Source organism: Maniola jurtina, chromosome 1, assembly GCF_905333055.1.
Source record: "Maniola jurtina chromosome 1, ilManJurt1.1, whole genome shotgun sequence".
In the NCBI taxonomy this organism is placed as follows: Eukaryota; Metazoa; Arthropoda; class Insecta; order Lepidoptera; family Nymphalidae; genus Maniola; species Maniola jurtina.
In genome coordinates this window covers 5,704,854-5,728,182 of record NC_060029.1, presented here as the reverse complement: position 1 = coordinate 5,728,182, position 23,329 = coordinate 5,704,854, and the positions used below count along the sequence as shown (strand labels likewise).

At 35.5% G+C, this 23,329-nt stretch overlaps 2 protein-coding genes across 3 annotated transcripts in view; one reads left to right on the top strand and one right to left on the bottom strand.

Moving 5' to 3' along the window:
* Positions 1–1,830: 1,830 nt before the first annotated feature.
* LOC123865334 lies at positions 1,831–4,932 on the bottom strand. Of its 2 annotated transcripts, XM_045906317.1 has the most exons (3): positions 4,503–4,932; positions 3,845–4,053; positions 1,831–3,385 (listed from the first exon to the last, which is right to left on the bottom strand). In XM_045906317.1, the coding sequence occupies exons 1-3, from the start codon at positions 4,595–4,597 to the stop codon at positions 2,289–2,291; spliced, it is 1,401 nt and encodes a 466-aa protein (XP_045762273.1). In that variant the 5' UTR covers positions 4,598–4,932; the 3' UTR covers positions 1,831–2,288. The 2 variants fall into 2 exon arrangements, with proteins under 2 accessions (XP_045762273.1, XP_045762264.1); XM_045906308.1 differs by having other exon boundaries at positions 1,831–4,053.
* Positions 4,933–8,774: 3,842 nt separating this feature from the next.
* LOC123865457 (ubiquitin-conjugating enzyme E2Q-like protein CG4502) overlaps positions 8,775–23,329 on the top strand; it is a 28,165-nt gene continuing 13,610 nt past the window's right edge. The window contains exons 1-2 of the mRNA XM_045906505.1: positions 8,775–8,872; positions 19,186–19,837. Of these exons, the coding sequence (XP_045762461.1) occupies positions 19,707–19,837 (131 nt within the window). The 5' untranslated portion in view covers positions 8,775–8,872; positions 19,186–19,706. The remainder of the gene's footprint in view (positions 8,873–19,185; positions 19,838–23,329) is intronic.

The window sequence follows — 23,329 nt, the reverse complement described above, 5'->3', positions numbered from 1 at the left end:
TATTTCCTCTACTTATAGGCAAAAAAAAATATATTGTATTGGGACATATAATTTTAAGGTCTTTTCAAAATTTGTTTTTCGATTTCTTATTAAAATTTTAGAAAAAATCTACATATCGCAGACCTTTTAGGCTTTAGACTTCACACTATGAGCATACACAGGCAAACAGTGTACTAATTAAAAATCCCACACTGTTCATTTTTGAAGTAGAGCATTTTGTGTGCCAATCATGCCATAGCACAAAATCTGGAAACACCAAATTCCACAAAATAAACCATATTTATTATACGTTAAATTTTAAATGACATCCTAAAACCGCTGGTATAATATTATATAATAGCAAAGTTAGTGAACAATATTATAGTGCGTACATTTTGGGATCACACTCGGCATTTTAGCTCTGCGTGCCAACTGTCATCTCAAAAGTCTTCGTACTTTAGAAATAACAGTTGACATATAGGCTGAGATCTATAGAGCGAACTTTGACTTTGCTCAGACTTAAGACACTGGTAAAATGAGACAGCGTTATACCGCTGGCATAAATCTGTCTCGTTTTAACTGAAACCAAAGTCCAAGCAAAATCAAAGTGCGCTCTATAGATTTCAACCTTAGAGTTATAATGGCGAGTGAGATTTCAAAATGAAAATTGTGAGATTTTTAATGTGAGCGCTTGGTTGCATTGGCCCGTAGTGTGAAGGTACCTATACTCTATAGTGCGCATAAAACAAGTAACCCAATCAGAAGTTGCAACATGGCGGCTTGCGTAGGTGATTAAGAATAATACGCAAGCCTGGCGGAGATCTGTTTAGTTGTACAATTCGTAGTCATACAGGGTGTAGGGGTTTACTGACGTCATGATCAACCCATCGCTGACGCACTACAGAGCACGGGTCTCCTCTCAGAGTGAGGAGGAGTTCTTTTTGCCTGACGCGTATTGTACTAGAAACGCACACACTGTAGAATGTGCATGCAACTGCACTGTTACAGTGCCGTATGTAATAGGTATTGCCATCGTACCTTAGTAGCCCACTGCCCAGGCCTTCTATGACCAATAACATTTTAATGGATTAAATAAATCTAATACTCTAAATGTACTAGTAAAAGAATGACTTGTCCTTTACACGTAAAATAATTAATCTAACAATTTATTTAATCGAAAACATTCTACTTGTAAAATAACAGTTTAAATATGCTTACTCGAAACATGTATAATATTTTATGCAACACGACTCAGTATTATAGTCTAATAAAAAGAATTTTAATGGTGCTAATTCGGTTGTACACAAATCTCCGACTATTGGCCAAAATGCACTGGATGTAGTATACTGCCACCCCTTCTACCTTAATGCAACTTTTTGACCTGTCAATTTGGTTAAGAGATTCTCGTGAAACTAAATTAGCGATGCATTTAATTACCCTATGTAAGTAGTGTTTAATGGTCCACATCAACCTAAAACTTGTACTTGTAGAAAATTTAGCAACTTTCCAATCTATTTTATTCAACCTTCTTGCAAACTAATAATGACAGTATTATATTCCAACAGTACTTCAACTTTAACCGTAATAATTGCATTCTTGCTAGGGTTTTAGTTTTTTAGTACCTAGTAGGTACTTGCAGAATATTATAGCGGTGAGGCATTTTTCTTTACTTAAATACTTTTATTCTTGTTTCTAGTAAGTATATTTTTTCTCGAGGCTATAATATTAACATAAAAGTACATATTATAAGTAATGTTTAACAATCATTATTATTATATTTTTAATTTTTTCTATAAGTATTATTTGTGATGTTTATTTTAGTCAATAATTAAATATTCCACCTCAATGTACAAATGAGGGGTCTAAAAGCAAACCCGCCACTTTGCGTAGTTGACGTTTTTCCAATACTAACGAAAAACGCATATCTTTCTTTGCAGGCAAACTAATGAAGTCAAACGTCAATAGAGCTGTTGATGGCAGTAACATTATTTAAAATTTGACCTCATATCCACCCAAATAAGCTTTGTTTTCGTCAAATTTCTAAAATAAAACTTAAAAGAGGCGTTTTTGCATCTAAGTCGAAATTGTAGGCGGATTTGCAGCTCACTAAATATGAAAGGGGCGCTTTTGTATCTGACAAATTATTATGACATCATTATGCAAGATGTTACTAGCATGCTAATAAATATTGACAAAAATAAAAAAAGTGTAAAAGTAAGAAATTCAAGTATTTATTAAAAAAAAGACAGAAACATTCTAATATTATAAACATTTTGTTGAAATAATAAAAAAGAGAATATAAAAATATATTAAACGCTTAATCCAATTTCTTCGGGATAATAATTACAAAGATCGTGATTTTCATTTTCCGTATCACCATCGAGAACATTTGCATTTTCAGTATCATCAGTATTTTTCGTTATGATATTTGTGTAAAAGTTTAGTTCATCGCCATACTGGGTTTCCCAATTTTCACCAAAATGGCTTTTTAATAAATTCTTTACATCTCCAATTTTGAGTGCACTCACTTTGACTTTTCCTGCTTCTACTAAAGGAACTGAAGCTTTGTACAAACTTTTATTTTTTTTAATGACAGACTTGTAGGCTCCTAGGTCAGTATTGTAATTAACTTCACCTTTTAACAAGCATCGTTGGGGGTTATTTTTAACTCTCTTCAGATAAAAACGTTTACAGGGCAGAAATTGGAAATGATATTCACCTGGCCGCTTAAGTGTATTCATTCCCAATTCTTTCCAATTAAAAACAGAACAATCCATACCGAGCTTTGTGACTTGCCCATATTTCTCATATATATCTATATAGGACTGTGGGTGTATTATCTGTTCCATGTTCTTTACTTCTTTTTCTATTAATCCAAATACCCTATCCGCGGGCAAAAATGAGTGCCCGGGCACTGGAAATATCAGCTCTATTGTTTTAAGGTTTCTGTGAGCTTCATTTACTAGCCAATATGAGAGCATGGCAATCATGGTACTATTTTTATTTTGAGAGCCACAGCCATCTCCCATTAATCTTAGAACTTTTTTGCCTTCCAAGTTACAATTTTTAAGAAAAAAATATAAAGCTGATGCAATTTCGTTAGACGATTTTCTGTGCGTGTTTTCAGTCCAACAATTTATGTAAACATTTTCTTTGGAAATGTTCTGAGTCTCGTTTCCTTTTACTATTGTAAAATTATAGATGTACAGTTGGCGACTATAGTATGCCGACTGATCAGGCACTTTCGGTAGCACCTGATTTTTTTGACAATCAAAACTAATGGTCAATCTGCTAGGATCGTACTCCTTCAAAAACCTGTGAAAGCATTTCGCCTTCAATTTATGCAGCCTTAGTTCACCTATTAAATGGGCCTTTTTTGTAGAGTCCTGTTCATGTTTGATTCTCTCTGTAAATGATAAACATTTCGAGCATACGTCTACCCTTGGGGTAACAAAGCCAATGTTGTAAGATCTATTAAATATATTTCTAAAGAAACATTGCCGAACTTTTAAGTGCTCGTCGCATTTTTGGTTGTACATTCGCCACATTTTACGAATATTGAGTTCCGATGGAACATATTTACGTACAGAGGTAGCCGAGCGACAGTAGTGGGACTCAATACATTTAAAAGATTCTATGAACTGCATAACTGCCGTTTTTTTACCCACATTTTTGATGGATGTTCGGTCTCCACCACGATTCTCCTGAGGAGGTTTGCCAGAAGTATAATAATTTTTAGCAATTGTACGGATTCTATGTTCCGTAATGCTTAATACTCTTTTAAATAATTTTTGACATACTTGCATTATTGTATAGGGTTTTTGGAACTGTCGAATGTAAAGTCTAGTGTGACATATCAATTCACCTCTCTTGCGCTCACCACGCTTCTTCCGGGATGGTACCTTTACCTTCATATATTTAAGTATAAAGTTGTCTTGAAAGTTTTTCTCTGGTTTAGAGTAAAAGGCCTCGCGAAACTTTCTGAGATCTTGGGATGTTAGTTTGGAGCAGTTCATTAACTTGCTCTTATGTGTACAAGAGATGGATAAATTTGGTAGATTCTTCGGCATATACCTAAAATCAAAACAATAACGAATGTTACAAGACAACATAATTGCTAGGACAAAAATCCTATGACTTCATATTTCAAAGACTGCGCTGATTTCCACCAAACAAAATAAACAATGTTATTTATTAATAAATTACCAAACCAACCCACTCAAAAGAAAACAGCCAAGTGCGCGTCAGGTAGGGTTCTATAAAATAGTATTCAATTGATACAAATTAAATAAAAAATAATGAAAATATTAAGTAATAATATAATTGCAGTATGCAATAATATAATTACTTATAATATTATTGCCTATTTTTAGTTTTCTTGGATAAAATGACAAAATAAAAGAAGTCCTGTTAAAATCGACTTTCATATTTAACTAAAGTCTAAACACTATCGCATAAACACATCCCACCAAGGTCTCAAATTGGTCTCAAAACACTATACGTAAACGCTTTGAAATCATTACCTTTCACGTTTTTTTATGTTGCGTTTCCAATGCGCAGGGTCCCTTATCCTTTTTCTGGCTCTATTTGGAGCCACTGGTGTGATGTTAACCTCCATAAGCACTCGAAAATTAATAAAAACTGGTTCTGGAAATCTAAGCGTGTTCACAGAAACTCGATCACGGCCGCCATGACAGTATGGCGCTATATTCGCATCTCATTGGCTCAATTCAACAGTGGCGCGTTTGCACCTGATATTAGTCTTCAAACAGGCGCTTTTGCATTTTACCGACGATTTTGACTGCAATTTAATACTGTTTAGAGGCGCTTATGGCCCAAAATGTTATTTCACATTTGTTTAGCCCGAACGTGTCTTTTCACGCATACAAATATTTGATTTTGTGAATTTTATGCAAAGAGGCGGTTTTGCTTTTAGACCCCTCAAATACTGTAACAGTGGCGCCGATTCTGTTGTATTTCTCTAGACTAGACTAAAAGATTATCTGCATCTTTTTCTTTTTAATATTGCTAAAAAAGGACGGAACATGAATTTCACATTTGAAGAACCTATTTATTGTTTAAATTTTAGTGCACGCTACGCTAAATTTAAAAAATAGGCTTGCGACTGGCAGCTATAGTCACGAGGTTTGACAGCTCTAAATCAAATTTAAAACTCTCAAACTGTGTCTGTCCTTTTCATATTACATTAGTAAGAAGAAGATGCGAATACTCTAAAATTTATTTGTGCTCAGAATCAGTACCAGTATCTCATTATTACCTACATAGTAGGTACAATAAGGTATGTTATGTAATTTTAAAAGTTTGAATCTAGGCACTTAATTTCGATTTTGCTACAGATACCGGAAGAATTGGAAGAATTACATAGACACACGGACAGTAGGTACATAACAATATGTGTGACTTAAGTAGTCGATCAATAATAAAACAAATAAGTGACAGACTTGCTCAAGTCACAAGTATTATTATATAACTCGTGTGCAAAACCTACCTACGTGTAAACGTACCTACGTAGGTAACGCCTATTCGTGATTTAAGTAATGCATTTTTACACCATGCAAAATATATGGACGACTTAAGTCACGGATAAGAGTTATTAAAGTGCAGACTTAGATCACGCAACGCTATTAATGTTATTTTTCTCCCTTTTTTTCAAGTTGTACCAAAATTATTAAAAGGAGACCTTAAAAACATTTCATTTTACTTATACATATTATAAACTCTTAGATTTGGAAACAATAATATTCGATGTATCAATAAGTAATTTTAATAGTGAATAGGGTAGACTGAAATAAGTTTTCTGTGACGTTAACGCCAGGAATTGTTTTATCAAGTAAGTAAAATTAGTAAATACATTTCTTTGTATATTATGAAATATGCATGCATACCTAATATTTTAACAAATAAGTACAATACCTACATAATTAATTTAATATATTTTGTACAATTATTTTAAAAATATGTCAGCTTTTAATTTTAGTCAGTTTAATTTAACTATCAAATAGGTATAAAGTCTTATAACGAAAGCTGAGAGTGATTTTGGCGTCTTTAGAAACCTGCAACACTACTGAAAATGTCACTTGTTGTTTTTATATCCACACCACACTGTTTGGATACTAGATTTGTTTATTTAATATGTTTTTTGCTCAGTCAAATTCTGATGGATTTATATTTATTAGACGGTTTTTATATAAATTTACCAATTTTTTTTTTAAATCAGTTGTAATACAGTGAATAGAAATCGCGTGGTATCAATTAAATTATTCTTTAAGCATAAAAACCTGTTAATACAGAATTTTATTTACAGAAGATACTTTATTACCTAGTTATTTTATTGATGTAAGTAACTAGTCTAGTTTAAAATCATGAGTTTGAAAACAGGATTAATGCATATAATATTTACATATGTTATTAAACCAAAATGTTAAAAAACTACCTATCAAATAATATATGTTAAGACGGGGATACATGACCTAAGTTTTATAAATCCGCTATTTTTCACTCTCAGCTTTCACTAGACAAACTCTAGTGAAGGTTGTGTTCTAGATCGCATAGTTTTATTTTAGTTAGTACAAATAAGTAAAATCGGTCAAGTGCGAGTTGGACTCGCACACGAAGGGCTCCGTACCATTGTTAAAGAAATAAAACTTTAATTCTCGTAGCGGCCATTTTAAAATTTTTATTATTTGTTGTTACAACGGCAAGAGAAATACACATTCTGTGTTCATCACTGCCTACGGTTCAAGAGATACAGCCCGCTGACAGACAGACGGACGGACGGACAACGAAGGCTTAGTAATAGGGTCCCCTTCTGGTACGGAATCCTAAAAAGGTGCAAATTGTATGTAAATCAATAATTATTATATTTTAAGAATGACAGAGATATGAATAATTATACTGTTGGATTTTATTAATTACTTATTTTGAACATAGTTTATGTTTCTTTATTTTTTAGAAGATTTTAATATTGGCAATATTATAATTTCATGTCTATAGTAAAAATTTAAATATTCTTAAGTTCTATTGAACATTTTTGTAGGTACTGTAAAAATATTATACTTGTATAATACCGATATTTAAAGTTTGTCTTGAAAGGTCTTCCTTTGCATTATAATTAAGTATAATAATTCACTGAAATTTTCTGTGTTCAACGAATAATAGAAAGGTACTTATATATATGATTTTTCAAAAATATTACGATTTGAATGAGTAAGTAAAACATATCATATTTAATATGATATATAGGTACCCACAGTACTTTAATATAGTATAGTGCGTAAATTTTGAGGAAGGGCTTTCCACAGGTATTGACGCATAGACACACAGACAAATCTGGCTAGCCCTTTTTCTAAATTTACGCATTATATACCCACGGTTTGGGCCTGACCTGACGTTAACCAATGTCTATATCCTTCAGCACCCAGGGGAACTACTTGCTGTTTCAAAGTATTAAGCTAAAGACACACGACGACACTAGACTAGACACTCAGGTTGAAATCTATAGAGCGCACTTTACTTTGCTTAGACTTAAGCTTCAGTTAATACGAGACAGATTTATGCCAGCGGTATAACGCTGTCTCGTTTTAACAGTATCTTAAGTCCGAGCAAAGTCAAAGTGCGCTCTATAGATCTCAGCCTCAGTGACATCGAGTGTCTACGTCATCGTCATCGCAACACCTTGTTTCAGGTTGTAGTATCGGTGTCGCTCAGTTTTACTTTTCTAAAATATACATATCAGACCAGTCTATAAATATTGCCATTGGTTAACTTCTGCTCACGCCCGCCGTAAGTTGTTTTCAAGGATTTCGTTGTTTTGCATAAATTGACATGAAGTCAATTAAAATATGTACCTATAGGAACATTGTACTACAAAGTAATGATTGTAGACTTGTTGTGATTAAAAGTTATCAATTCATATACGAAATAAAGTTATGTTGTTTGTTTACCCCTTATTTTATTTGAACTCCTAGCCCCGATATAGGCACTCGAGCCGGGCGAATGTCAGTAGCCTGCAGCACTTGGGCATATCCTTGGGTGAACTAAAAGTTGGTTGTACCTAACTTAAAATGGCAGACCACGAAACTTTGCAGCTCTACATTGCTTTTGTAGTTTCTAAAATATAGAATCTAACCTTAAAACTGATTATTTCGCCATATATTATAGGTAGGTATAATACCCTATAGCACGCGGGAATAATGTGGCTCTGAAAGAATTTTTAAATATCTGATGAGTAGATACCTACCTAGTTTTAGAGATTACCTCTTACATCCAAACTTACAAACTTTACCTCTCTATAATAGATGTAGATTATATAATCTGAGTCGCTTATTTATTGATAGTGCATTTAACAGGTAAGGTGCAAGTATACCTAATCGAAAAAATATCCGCATTGAAATGGCCGCAACCTAATCTGTCACTATTATCGCTAACGCGTTCCGTTAGGAGAGCGTTGATTGACGATTAAGTATACCTAGATATCTCGTTATCGGGCAGTTAAAAAAAGTGACTGTAGATAGGTACTAGGTACGTAATAAAAGCAAGATAGGAGATTATTAACACAATAACGTTGTCCGTAAAAACATAAAACGCAGCAATCACCGCCACTAAGCTCTACGCGTTTTACGTCAGCAGGGATCGCTTGGGAATAGTTGGGATGTGACGGGGCAAAATGCGCTCTACTCTTATTATATTAAAAGTGGAGAGTTGTTCAGGGATGGGGTGACGGAGGGTGGATCGATGGTCTGAGGTTTGCGAGAGGGACGCCCTCTCGTGACTCGGAGCTGCGATCTCAGTGTGCGGGACTCGCCGATATGGTCCAGCCGCGTGTGTGACCTCTAGCCTCAATCCCCTTTACCGACCTTCGATTGTGCAGAAGGTAAGAAGTAGTTACTTAAATATTTTTAAATGACTAGGTATTTAGTTAGGATAAGGTACCTAGGACCTAGGTACATGCTTAATGAAACTGAAAATATTTCTTAATATTTTGTTCTGAGATAAATATGTAGTTGATTTATAATATGACGAATGGTACTTAGCAGGTAAATTGTAAAATAGCGTAATATCAATAGATAAGTAAAATATAGTGACACTCAGACCGCGGCAATCTAAGGGGATATTTTGTACCTAGGTACCTATTTCACATTTTAACATAAGTAATATTAAGAAATTCCAATATGATATAATATTATAAAGACCCTATTTTTTATTATTACTGCAAGATAGGCTTACGCTTGACGTAGCCATGCAATGATGGTTGGAGCGCGCTTGCCTAGATGATGCCTATACTTGCTTTGAAGGTATTTAGATTAAATACGTGGCATGACATACGGATGCCGGAAGGGCATTCCAAACCTTATCGGTCAGACACGGACTAAAAATTATTCGAAAGAACATTTATCTCTAGCATTAGCAACGCTTTAACTATCGCTATGAAAATAAGCCTACTTTTAAAATAACCCGCAATTATGGGTCATTATGGGCAAGCGCGGTTGTGGGCACGATGCATGGGCATGCCTACAACCCTAACACACTTATGACGTCACACGGATATGCTTTAAACTTCTTGTTTCATCAAAATCGGTTTAGTAGTTATGTCTAAAATCTAAATGGGACACTGCGATGTGCAAACTAACACACATTTACCTTTGTAATTTTCGTGAGCAAATAGCTAACATTTTACAGGTTTATTAATTTACTAGTGTTTGACCCATGGCTTTGCCCAGGCCCACGTGGAACTAGACAGGTTCGAGGACACTACAGTCTACAAAGTCTTGATCAGGACGTCATATATTTTGTAAACATCTTGCACTATACCTATCGATCATGAGGGAGTTCATACTCCGACTAGCACTTGGCCGATTTTCGAGTGGCTGTGCCCACAACCTTATTTGAGGGTTGGACCCGCGCCTGATTATGGGTCCATCGTATCGTATTCATCAGCCTAGCGACAATCTCACATTTCCACTATGCTCTACCCTAATGAATCTTAAATCTTAATGGTTAGATAGGTACATAAAGAACCAGACTAGGTACCTAGTTGACACACGAAACACTATAATTAAATCTCCCTCTAATTGGTTTGAAGCTAAGAACAGTAGGTATAAATAGAGAGTAGAGACATGATTCATTTTATCCTATCATTAAAACGAGAATTTCAAATACATGAGTGCAGCATCGTTAAGCCCAACGACGTTTATTATGGCTATACAACGTGGCGCCTGTTGATGATTATCATAGCTGGGATGTCGTTAGATCTCTATAAAACAAGAGACAATGCTCCTAGCTCGGCCGATTCGACAGTAGGCATAAAAATAGGCCATTAAATTATCATAATATTTATCAACATCGTTTTGTAATAGATAGTTCAAATCAAGACTGGTACTACTACCTATACTACTTACTTATAATAAATTGGTGTTTATATTTAAAGAAATGATGATAATTATAAAAACCCAGCCAAGTGCGAGTCAGGCTCGCGCACTGAGGGTTCTGTACTCGGGTATTTTTCCAAAATTTCAGGTAAAAATACCTGTCTACGAATAATTTAATTTTTGAATGGTGATGGTGATTGATTTAGGAGTCCGTGTTACTTCCGCCCTACCTGTAACCAATGCTGCCCTATCTCAAATTCGATTCGGTGATGGAAAAACATCGTGAACAAAGCTGTATGCTTGAGATTTCTCCATAATGTTCTCAAAGTTATGTGTAGTCTGCCAATCCGCACTTGTTTAGCCTGGTGGACTATGGCCTAAACTGTTCTCATTCTGAAAGGAGAGTGGACACCCGTGCTTAGTTGTAGGCTGCGTTAATGGGTGGAGCAAGATCGTTCATATTGATCCTTGTAAGGTCAAAAGGTCAATAAAGGGCAGCTTGAATTACCTACTTGATACACTTTTACGAGTATGAGGTACCTACAGCCGGCACAGGATATTAACTTTGGGCAATATTACCTATGTATTCTGAGCTTTAGGTGACAAAACAAAGTAACACAAGTGTAAATTAAAAATTTATAAAACCCCCGACAAGTGAAGTTACAGTAACTAGGTAAAAGCTGATAACTTTCAAACGGCTGAACCGATTTTCTTGGATGATAGCTAAGAACACTCTCGATCAAGCCACCTTTCAAACAAAAAAAAAAACTAAATTAAAATCGGTTCATTCGTTTAGGCGCTACGATGCCACAGACAGATACACAGATACACACGTCAAACTTATAACACCCCTCTTTTTGGGTCGGGGGTTAAAAATCGTTAAAATTCAGTAGGTATATAATACGGGCTGTCCTAGTTTAGGGGCTAGGACTCCACGAAACGCATAATTACATAAATAATTATTCATTTCATTTCATTTCACTAGATGACACCGCTTCGATTAAGTTAATTTAATAAAGAATACGCGGCTGAGTTTGTTGTGGGCGTCTTCTAAGACTAGGGCGCGTTTAGAACCATCGTAACTTTAGTCAATTAATTATCACCATTAAATATGTAGCTACCTGCAAAAGGTATCTTACAAATATGCAATAAAAGTGTACAGTGGTACACTATTTTGAATAAATGGTTTTTAACGACTTTGACATTGAAAATAATAAGAATTAGCTGGGTCTCTCCATCTCTTTTTTGTTGGCGACCTCTGGACCGCTGCTCCGTGGCCTTAAAAAGCAGACTGTCCTTGTAGACTTCGATTTCCAACTAGTCAATTTGATAACCTGGGCGCAATGTGCTCGATTTAGACAGATAGGTACTTACCTATAGTTTCATCTTGACGTTCGCGTTCGCACTAGGATGCATACGTAAGAGTACCTACCTAGCTATCTTTTAAGATCTAGATTCAAATTCGCTTTTATGACTAAAGTCATATGAGTTTGATCCATATTACAAACAACATGACTTATTGTTATGTAACACTTGTAGTATCTACAATTGCATTTGAACGCATCCTGTCACGTAAGGTACAGAATACAGATCCCCAGAGCTGGACCGGCATGATCACATTCACTAGGTAGTCACTAGAGACACTTTCAAAGACTTCTGACTAATAAATGCGATGCGTGGGGATACGAGTAAAAACCCAATAGAACAAGTTGAAACTACTAAAACTACTTATATATAGGTATAAACAATAACACTAAAATAAATTGCACAATTTACCTAATCGTTAAACTTAAAACTAAGTAAGTATTTGCTGCTTGACTTCAATAAAAAAAATTGGGATCGACGCGTAAATAATGCCACACTTAGGTACCTTTAGAGTTTATAATTTAGATACTTCTTTTTCATATGCAATCCATATTTATTCGCTATAGTTAATAAATAGAGTTCGCTTCAGACTTTATAAAAAGAATGCTTAGTACCTAACTACTTATTTAAAAAAACCGACTTCAACCACAAACACTAAAAAGTTGTAAATAATAATTTAATTTATTACCGAATATATTATTGTATGTAAGGTTCTATATTAATATTTGGGCATTACCTATTTAATACAGGATAGCTTGCAACCCGAACACACAGATGTAAGCTACTTTTTGTTCTGGGAAATCAAATAGTTCCTACAGGATTTTGGTAGTCGCGGGGTAGTAAGATAATAAAAGCAGTCCAATTAGTAACACAATGATTAAAAGTTGAAACCCATGTTATGTAGGAGACTACCTACTTGAGACAAAGAGATAGGTATACGTGTTCTCTCGTAGTGAATGACCCTGGCCACAATTTATATCGTACGCGAGGCTGAGGGCGGATATATTGACGTTCATCGAATACTTCCTTTGACCAGCACGCAGCATCACATTGTTTCGCGTACGTAACGCGCCCGCCTCTAATTGTTGGCTTTTGCGTTTTTTACATTGGTCAACAATTTCGAATTTTTGCGTACAACAAATTTTGCGTACAACAGGTAAATACCTATATCCGCAATAGATATAGGTACGTATTTTCAGCTGTGAAGGCCTAGTGAATAGGTAGGTACCTACTTAGAACGCAGATCGCCAGGGTAAAGCGCCTCTGATATTACCTACCTACCTAGGTATTTTACTCATCAATTTATCACGCACTTTTCAGCAAAAGCAAACATCTTGAGAAAACCTGCATATCTTATAGGGTACCTAGGTATATCGTTATTGTCCCACACCACAAACGTACTGATATGCGATAGTGTGTCTATTTGCTATCTTTTCATGACCTATCCGTATGGTCCCGGAAAATCAAAGAGATCCCACGGGATTTTTATACAACTATATCCCCTACTTATGAAATCGCGGGCATCAAGTAGTAATAGATATACAAGTAGGTATGTATGGGGTGTATACTGTATGTGCACTGTGCATCTACAATAATTAATTTATATTAATTATATATATTAGGGGCAAAATATATGCACGAGTCAACCTGCAAGTTAATGTAGCGTGCTACCCGTGCTAATGGCGCTACCTACATGCACAGAGCCACACTCTAATAATGGAGTAGCGAGTAGGTTAGGTTTTTTAAGTCTTGTAGCTTAGACCTTTCTTTTAGGAAATATATTTTAAAGAAAGACACCTTTGCGCTTAGCTGTATTTTTAACCTCCTACCCAAAAAGAGGGGTGTTATAAGTTTGCGGTGTGTATCTGTGTATCTGTCTGTGGCATCATAGCTCCTAAACTAATGAACCGATTTTAATTTAGTTTTTTATTGTTTATAAGGTGGCTTGATCGAGAGTTTTCTTAGCTATAATCCAAGAAAATCGGTTCAGCCGTTTGAAAGTTATCAGCTCTTTTCTAGTTACTGTTACCTTCACTTGTCGGGGGTGATATAAATTTTTCATTTACACTTGTTGTGCTAAGTAGGTAGATTTTCGATTTTCTTCTCACGTAGATAGTAGACCCTCATTCAACAAATACCTAGGTGAATCAAATTCGATTTTGGAATGATTTAACTAACCATATTTCTCAAATGCATTTCAATTCCAAAATAACAGACAGAGGGGTGACATCTAAATTGGCGGTTGACTTGCATCTAGCTGGGCGCTTCATGTAGGTATCTAGTACCCTCAACGATATTGGAAAACGCATTCCAAATTAATTTGCAGCGACGCGAACGCTAGCTTCGTTCTGCCTTCACTCTATTATAATTTAAAATAGTAGATATAAATACCTATAACTATGATTACTCGCTTTCAATTAGGAATCCAAAATCTTTCAAAATAAGATTTAGCCTTCAGTCGCCTTGTGAAAACGCCACAATTAAAACAAGTGTAAATTAAAAATTTATAACACCCCCGAAAAGTGAAGGTTACAGTAACTGGAAAAGAGCTGATAACTTTCAAACGGCTGAACGGATTTTCTTGGATTATAGCTAAGAACACTCTCGATCAAGCCACCTTTTAAACAAAAAAACTAAATTAAAATCGGTTCATTCGTTTAGGCGCTATGATGCCACAGACAGATACACAGACACACAGATACACACGTCAAACTTATAACACACCTCTTTTTGGGTCGGGGGTTAATAAAAACCAATCAAGTGTGAGTCGAGCCTCGCTCTTTAAGGGTTCCGTACATAATTATTATGAACATCATATTTTGGGGGTATGAAATAGAAAATATGAAATATTTTCCGAGCTAGAACATCGCAATAAACCATGAAAGAAAAACCCAAAAAATGTCCGTTTGTTTTGGTCACAGCTTACAAACTATTTTATAAATCGTTGATTCAGTATTTGTTGTTTAATCTCTATAATCTCGGTAGGAAAGGCATTCCGAACCAGTGGTAGATGCTTTTGACTATTCAAAAGAACTTGTAAAAATCTAATTGAATAAAAATATTTTGAATTTTGAATAAACATTAGGTATTGAATTTAACAATTTTAAAACCTGTTACTTAAAAGCTCGCAAGGTAGTAAAATTAAGATTTTTAACCACCTGTCAGGCATCTTGAATTATTCTTGATGGAATATTTATAAAATCGTAATTTTAAAGTCCATGCACGTAGGTACACCATTCTGCACATGCAAATTTCAATTGTGTGTGGTCCATCAATTAGTGTCGCAATGTCGACAGTCTTTTGTTTCGCGAGGATGGAAGCCTTTTGATTTTTGAAGCGTTGTATAACTACCTACACGGCTCTACACTCCATCCTGCCGTCTAGTCTGACGCTCGCATGCCAGGAAAATTCTGTACAACCTGTATTATACACCTACGTACCTACTCGGAAGTCTCAAAACGAGACGTTCGAGTCTCGCCGGAGCGATGATAATTGCGGAAAATACTACTACCTATTTAGACACAATATTTTTTACCGAACTGCAGCAAAGCCAAAAGGAAGGGTTATGATTTTAATTTTGGTTTTTTTTTTGCTATCACCACTATTAAAATATACCGAGGGTCAGAAAAACAATTTTACTATAGGTACCTAATATTTCAGCGTTTCTTAGTTTAATGTTTAGCAATGTAGGTAATTTGTGTAGCTGCTGAATATTTTTTTATCATCTATAAGGCTGAGGAAAATGGAGGTCACGTCATGATCCCTTTTAGGGTTATAATACCTAGTATCGGGCAATTTGCCAATATGCGTAGGCTTCTGTGTCCTTCATCTAGGGTAACCAACTCTTTGAGTTTCCCGGGATAGTTTCTGAATTCAACAAACTAAGCATTTATAGAGCATCACCTACTTAGGTAACAGGCACTTACCTGATTATCGACTGACATATTTGTACTTTCGTAGGTAATACATATTACCTACGAATTAGCTGATGCCCGCGACTTCGTTCGTATATGCGTAGGTTTTTAAAAATCCCGTAGGAACCCTTTAATTTTCCGGGATAAAAAGTAGCCTATATGTGTTAATCCAGGGTAAAATCTATCTCCATTTTTGCGTGAAAGAGTAACAAACATACACACATAATACACACTTGAAACTTTAGCCTTTATAATAGGTAATATTAATAGAGAATAAAGGAGTTAGATAAGCAGTTACAAGTAGGTACCTAGGTCGAGAGTAAAAATTTTATTATTAGATAACTACCTACTTAGGTATTAATCAGAATAAAATTATTTATGTAAATACCGCAAAACCGCATTTTACTTTACCTTTGTTTTATTTCAAATCACAAATCTTCTATGTCATAAAAAATAATGTTCGAAAAAAGTGGATTTATTAGGTACCTAAGTAGGCCTACCTTACAACCCTAGTGGCCGTCCAGCCCCGTCCCTGCTAAGGGCAAGCCAAGGTCGACTTGGGACGTAAATAAAAAGGTGCTGGGGAAGCAATGTTTATTTATCAAAGGCCTTGTGTAATATGTTCGGAATCATGTCACTCAACAATTCAAAATCTGTAGGTTATGATAACATAAGAACTGATATTGTTAAAGAAGTAGCGGTGCATATCTGTCACCCACTAAGTCATTTAATCAACTTATCTTTTGAATGTGGTACGTTTCCGCAACAGTTAAAGATATCAGTTGTCAATCCTATATTTAAGAAAGGCGACAAAACTGAAATGTCTAACTATAGACCCATTACCTTAATAACTATATTTTCGAAGATATTCGAGAAGGCTATGTACACTAGGCTAAATAACTTTATAACTAAAACTAATATTCTAAAAGAACAGCAATTTGGATTTCGGAAAAATAGTTCAACTACGAAAGCTTGTTTTAATTTAATTAAATTGATAACTGAAAGCATTAACCAACGTATTCCCATAGTAGCAATTTTCTTTGACATGAGCAAAGCGTTTGACTTTGTGTGCCATGATATACTTCTATCGAAGCTCGAACGATATGGAGTTCGTGGAATTGCACAAGACTGGTTTAAAAGCTATTTGACGGAAAGAGTGCAGTGCACACAGATAACAAAAGTTGTAGACGGCGTAAAACGTACGTACCAATCCACATTTAAGCATAACAAAACCGGTGTACCTCAGGGAAGCATTTTAGGACCAATTTTATTCTTACTATATATAAACGATCTTCCTGAGGTAACACAACACCAAACCATCCTATTCGCTGACGATACCACTGTTTTAATCAAATGTACTAACGAAAAAACATTTAATTCAGACATCAACCTAACTATCAATCAGATCATAGACTGGCTAGATAAAAATAATTTAAAACTTAATGTAGATAAAACAAAAATTGTGGCATTCAAAAGCGTTCAAGCTAAAGATATTCCTCTTCATATTCATTACAATAACAGTGTCATATGTAAAGTGGAATCAACCAAATTTCTAGGGATTGAACTTGATAAACACTGCAACTGGAAAAATCACATTGACATTGTATGTAGTAGAATCAATAAGTTTGTGTTCGCTTTAAAAAAATTAAGGAAGATAGCCACTAGAGACGCTGTTTTGAGTGCGTATCACGGTTACGTATCATCTGTACTTAATTACGGTCTGATAATTTGGGGTAACTCAGTTGACATAGACAGAGCATTCAAAGTACAAAAAAAATGTATACGGGCAATATGCGGAGCTCACTATTTGGATAGTTGCAAACCTCTTTTTAAATCCCTTAATATACTCCCTCTACCTTGTATGTATATAAAAGAAATGTGCATATTTGTAAAAAATAACCCTGATCTCTTCACCAGACATGGAGATGCACTTGGAAAAGCAACGAGACACAAAGACAGATTGATATACCCTGATATAAAATTATGCTTATTCCAAAATAATTCGTATTGCATGGCAATAAGCATATTTAATCAGCTTCCTTCCCACGTCAAAGTTATGCCATTAACTACATTAAAATCATTTTTAAATAAGTGGCTATTAGAGAAATGCTTCTATTCGATTAAGGAATACTTGAATCCTTATAAATAATAGCACCTATGATTTTTCGATATCTCTAGTTTTTATTTTTATTTTGTTTGTCTAATTATTTTTAAAATATGTGTAAAAAACAAAATATATTCTGACATTAAGCACTACCTAACAGACAAGCATATTTTGAGTTGTTAATAACAATTGATATGTTTTTTATGGTTTTTATAATGTTGACATTTTTTGATCTTTATTTAACTATTATTTTATACTTTGCTTGTGTAAAGTCTATGTATGTCTTTCTTTACTTAATATTTTAGTCTTGACTTTATTTGTATTTAATTTAATTGAATTTAAGATAATATTCAAACACCAGTTATAGTGGTAAAATGTATAAGGCTCATCAGACATTATTCCAACATATTGTACCTACATTTTATTGAATAAATCATTGAATAAATCATTGAATAAATCATTGAATTCGGATGGTTGGCCCGAGTGCTCACACAATTTCCTAAATTTTTCCGTAGACTTTGCCCGTGAATTTGTTTAGTTTTATTAGGAGAGAGTTTTACATAATATATGTAGGTATTTGACATAAACGCAATAAGCGTAACGTAGACCTAAAAACATTTACGTAACATGTCACGAAATAAACTCCGCTCTATGTTGTCCTTTACGTAACGTAACATAATTTGATGACATAAGCGTGGGACAAGGCATTGAGAAAATTCGATATGAAAATTAATAATGCCTACAGTTACTTTTAGTTTTATCAGTCACATAACGGTTTGACATTTGCTAGATGAGTTGGATTATACGGGGAATCTGTCGCCCGATAGGAAAATGGGTCTTTCAGTCCGTAGAACGCAAAGGTGCGCACCTTTGCGTTCCTCGTGCGCTTCAGATGGGTATGTAGTAACTTGTATGTAGGGTATGTAGGATCCCGATTCCCGAAGGAGGGTCTATTGCAGTAGGCGCCGCTGGCTGGGTGCATGAACAAGTTTGGTCCAGTAGCCCAGCCATCAGATGATGCGTAGAACATTGCTGGCTTTTAGTCGATAAGAGTCCAACATAACCTTCGTGTCTCGTCGGGCACGGTGGTACCTATGAGGATATCCCTACGAAAAAAAATAGAGGTGATAAAAGAACAAGTACACAACAATGTAGGTACAGTATCGTTTTACTCTACCTAAGTTGACCAGATAGCACTCACTTATAAGCACAATTATAGCCTGTTTTGTATGCAAGGCTGCACCTATTTCCCAGTTAAACTTACAATGGCTAGGTAGGTACTAGGTATAATAATTAAATAACGCGTAATAAATATACAACAAAAACGAGCAATGGAAATATTTAATATTCACGGTCAAAGTTAATTATTGCCTCTAAAATTGACCCAGTTAACAAAAGCGAGTACGTGTACTTAAAATGATTTCCTTTGTTTCAGGGCTAGGCGATCCGATCGGTTCACGCTAACCAGAAAAAGAGATAATAAAAGACTTGAGTTCTAGTTCATTCACACGAGCAGCGCAGCGCCGTGTGGCTGGCCGGTATGCGCCGACGCATTGTATCATGCGTGTGACACAACGTCCGCCGGCCGACACATCGCGAACGACCACCAGCCACTTCCATTCAATGTGCCAAGATACGGTTTCATCGGCACTCTCACTTCGCTAGTAGTCGCACGTGCGCCATTGCACGCGGCGAGACTGCAAGCGTAGAGTACCGTTTGATGGCATCGACTACCAAGTTGCAAGCATCAAACTACAAGTAAAAACAAATGTGACACTGGCAGTTTTGAACGGATTCGGAAAAAACGTATTGTCCGTTTGAAGGATTGTCGCTGTTAAATTCTGGTTAGATTCAAATCTGTAAATAAACAAAGAGGACACTGTAAACTGGCAAATAAATAAAATAGTGGTTGTTCACGTTTTTGGTGGTCTTAAAGTGATTAATAAGTTTTGTAAAATGACGTCGCGGTCCAAGGAGAAGGTGGCTGCAGCGTTCCGGAAGCTGTTCCGATCTCCAGAGAAGCTGGACAAAGACGGAGCTGGACCGAGCGGCTCGCCAGCCAGGCGTGGCCTTTTCCGAAGACATAGGTGAGATACTACTATTTCAAATTGATATTATAGGAGCTTGAAGAAAAAGTTGATATTTAACAAAATACATAAAGGACACATCCTCCCAAAAAAACTGTAGATTTTAGCCTAACTGACTAGAGTGAATAAATTTCAACACCAATCTTTACTAACTTTTATTTCTAAATCTAATTTGAATGATCCATCCTACTAAATTAGGAACTACCTACCAATGGATAGGTACTACTTAATGTAACAGAACAGAGCAACATGTGACTGTACTGTAGGTACTGTACTGTAATGTAGGTGCTTCCGTACAAAGTTACATTTAACAAACATAAACATTCCTTATATTGAAAGGATAACTTACCTGTGTAGAAATGATTCCAATATAAATAATTCTCACCGTTGAGTGATCTAGCACCTACAATAATATTATGTTCTCCATAATTAATATTATGTTCTCTATCTCAACATAAATGTTTGTAGAAATTAGCCAAAGTTTATAAAGTTGAATATTATCATCGGAACTACGTACCTACATAGGTACTCACTACAGATGTTTAACAATAAGTACCTACTTATCTCGTCCGTTTGGTAAATAAAGCTTAATTTGTTTAGGTGTAAACCAAATAAAATTACCTACTCACTTACTAACAAAGCTCCAAGAGAGATAGTTTCTGTTCCGTAGACCGATTTATTCTTTTATTTTAGTTTTATTGTAAACGTTTCAATGTTCACATTTGTTGACCATATTGATGCTGTAAGCATGTGGTACTTATCAGTTATAATTAAAAAAACATACTGTGCCATTATTGTTTCGTTCTTTGTTACTGAAACTACATTAATTTGGTCGCCGTAATATGTTTATAAACACAAAATTGCTGTTACGAAATAGAGAACGCGATAAGTTTAGGCAAAACGTACACAATCCTATTATTTATAGGTAGCGAGGTGACATCAAGGCAATCTCAAGAATTGTGCAATAAGTATTCGATTGCTGGTTGCAGTACCATTTACTTACCCAATTTTTAGTTTTATCTAATGTAATTAAAATGTAAATAATTACATACTTACCTAATAATAATATACTTACTTATTGTAAAAACAGAAAACAGTAGGTACCTACAGGTTTTCTCAATACAATCTTTTACAGTTCTGTACCCGAAGGGTGCCAACGGGACCCTATTACTAAAGACTCTGCTGTTCGTCCGTCCATCGCAATCCATCCACCTTTTCTTTGGTCGTCCTCTTCTCTTTTTTCCTTCCACATGCATATTTGACATTCTTCTAGTGATATGACTCTCTTCCCTCCGCATTACATGCCCATAGTGTTATTTCTAGTACGATCGTACGGAACTCTTATTGTGCGATTCTGACTCGCACTTGACCGATTTTTTACTAATACATGTGCGATATTTTCATATAACGTCTAGGTAGGTATTTACAGAAAAATACGTTCGTACGTGTGGCTTTAATGAAACTTGGGCAAGTTTTAATATGCCATACCCTTCTAAGCTAGCCCTCTTCCAACTTAGATTGCGTCATCAGTCATCACTTGCCATCAGGCGAGATCGCATATTTTTTATTGTATCTAGCAGAATAAAAAAACGTAATCAATCCGCATTCTTTTCTTCTATGTGCTTGTTTGTATTGTAACAACACGACTTTATGGCATTTCTGGAATTAACAACATGAATATTAATCAAGGACTAATAGTCGATTTCGATATACCTACCTAATAACCTACGTTATAAATAGTTAATCAAGCAAGTAGTAACTTCTTGCCTTGACCACATTTTCATTAATACCAATCAAATAGGTACCTACCTACTTAGTAAAAAGTCATCGCGTCAGCTGTTTAGAAGCGCTTTAAAAAGTGCTTATTTGGGATTTGAAGTTAGAAGATTTGTACCGGTTAACTGGGTCCAGAGTCCATACTCCAGATATTTTTGCGCCAGACATTACAACGCCCAGGAGGCCCTAAATATATCTGTAATTAATCAACAAGTTTCCTAAGCTAACTCACATTGTACTCGTGTCTATAACCAAATAGGTATAGGTACCTAGATAATAATTCATAGGATACCTTATACAGATATTTCCTGTTTATAATATCTAGGTATTTAATTAATATTAAGACTAAGTATAATTGTACATAGGTTAAAGAATTTATGAAGTACTTAGACTCAATATTTTATTGCATCAAAAAGCTCAAGTTACTTATAAGTAACTGTCATAGGACGTAGATAGCTTACTAGTTGCTGCCACAGTTCACGACAGAAGGAAACTTTTCACATAACATCATGTCAAGGCTTCACCTACACTGGCAAGCGTCAAATGTTACCTATATTTGACGCGGCTATGAAACGACTAGGATTCTTTGATTGCACAAGGATTTCAGGTGCCGTAGACTTTTTTGCACCTCGTCACATGCAGCAGAGTGACCTAGAATGAGGGAATTCTCGGTATGATCCTGAATCGACGATATAATGTCAAATATCAGGCTATGGGTGATGTGTCACGTGAAATTAAAGAAAAATAGGCGGTCCATGGGCTACCTAACGTCAAATGTATGAATATTTGACGCTTGCCAGTGACGTCGAAGCCTCAACGTTTTGTCACTACTTCCCTTTCGTGAACTGTGCCTACAGCCTAATAGGTATTTGACAAATTGTCGATGCAGCCCTAATTCGCACGAGTGCGTCAAAACCCGGCGTTGCGCTGAAAATACAAAGCGTTGACGTGTGAACAGATACTTGGGTTGTGAATGCATTTGTTCTATTTGTACGCTTTTTAACGGTCGTTAGTAAAACTCTCGAATGATGCCTCAGGATCAAACCGAGAGTTTCCTTACTCTAGTTCACTCTGTTGCTACCACCGTGGAGTAGGAAAGCCGATACAACTACAAAGCTACGAGCTTTTAAACTACGAAAAATCTTGATTCGTGAAAATCGCAAGAAACGTTTATAACAGCTCGTTCTGGTTTTTAGGGTTTCGTAATAAAACAAAGAACTCTCATAAAGTTTCGTCCAGTTCGTCTGTCGTAAAATAAGAGATATAAATAATTTGTTAGTTTGTATGTTAGGCAGTAATCTCCGAAACTAATGACCGATTCTCATAATTCTTTCACTGTTAGATACCTCATGCAGTATTTCAGTATCCCGGAGTATTATAAACAACATTACACACATACACATTACACATGACATAGGTATTTATTTTGGGAGTACCTACATTACGTAAGACGCGTATTTTTATTCTTAGTACCTACAATGTTATGTTTGTTGGATCCTTATTAGAGATATCGTTTCTCGTAACTAACTACTTACAGAATACTACTTTCAAGTTATTACCTAGGTAGTTAGTAAACGAAGTAGGTGACAGAAGCGATACCTAAATAAGTAACTAAATAGCAACATGGTCAGATTGCGAAAGACAAGCTTGCTTCAAGGAAGCGCAAATCGCGTTGACGTCTCTGTTTTGCGAAACTGTAGGAGACAAAGACGTTGT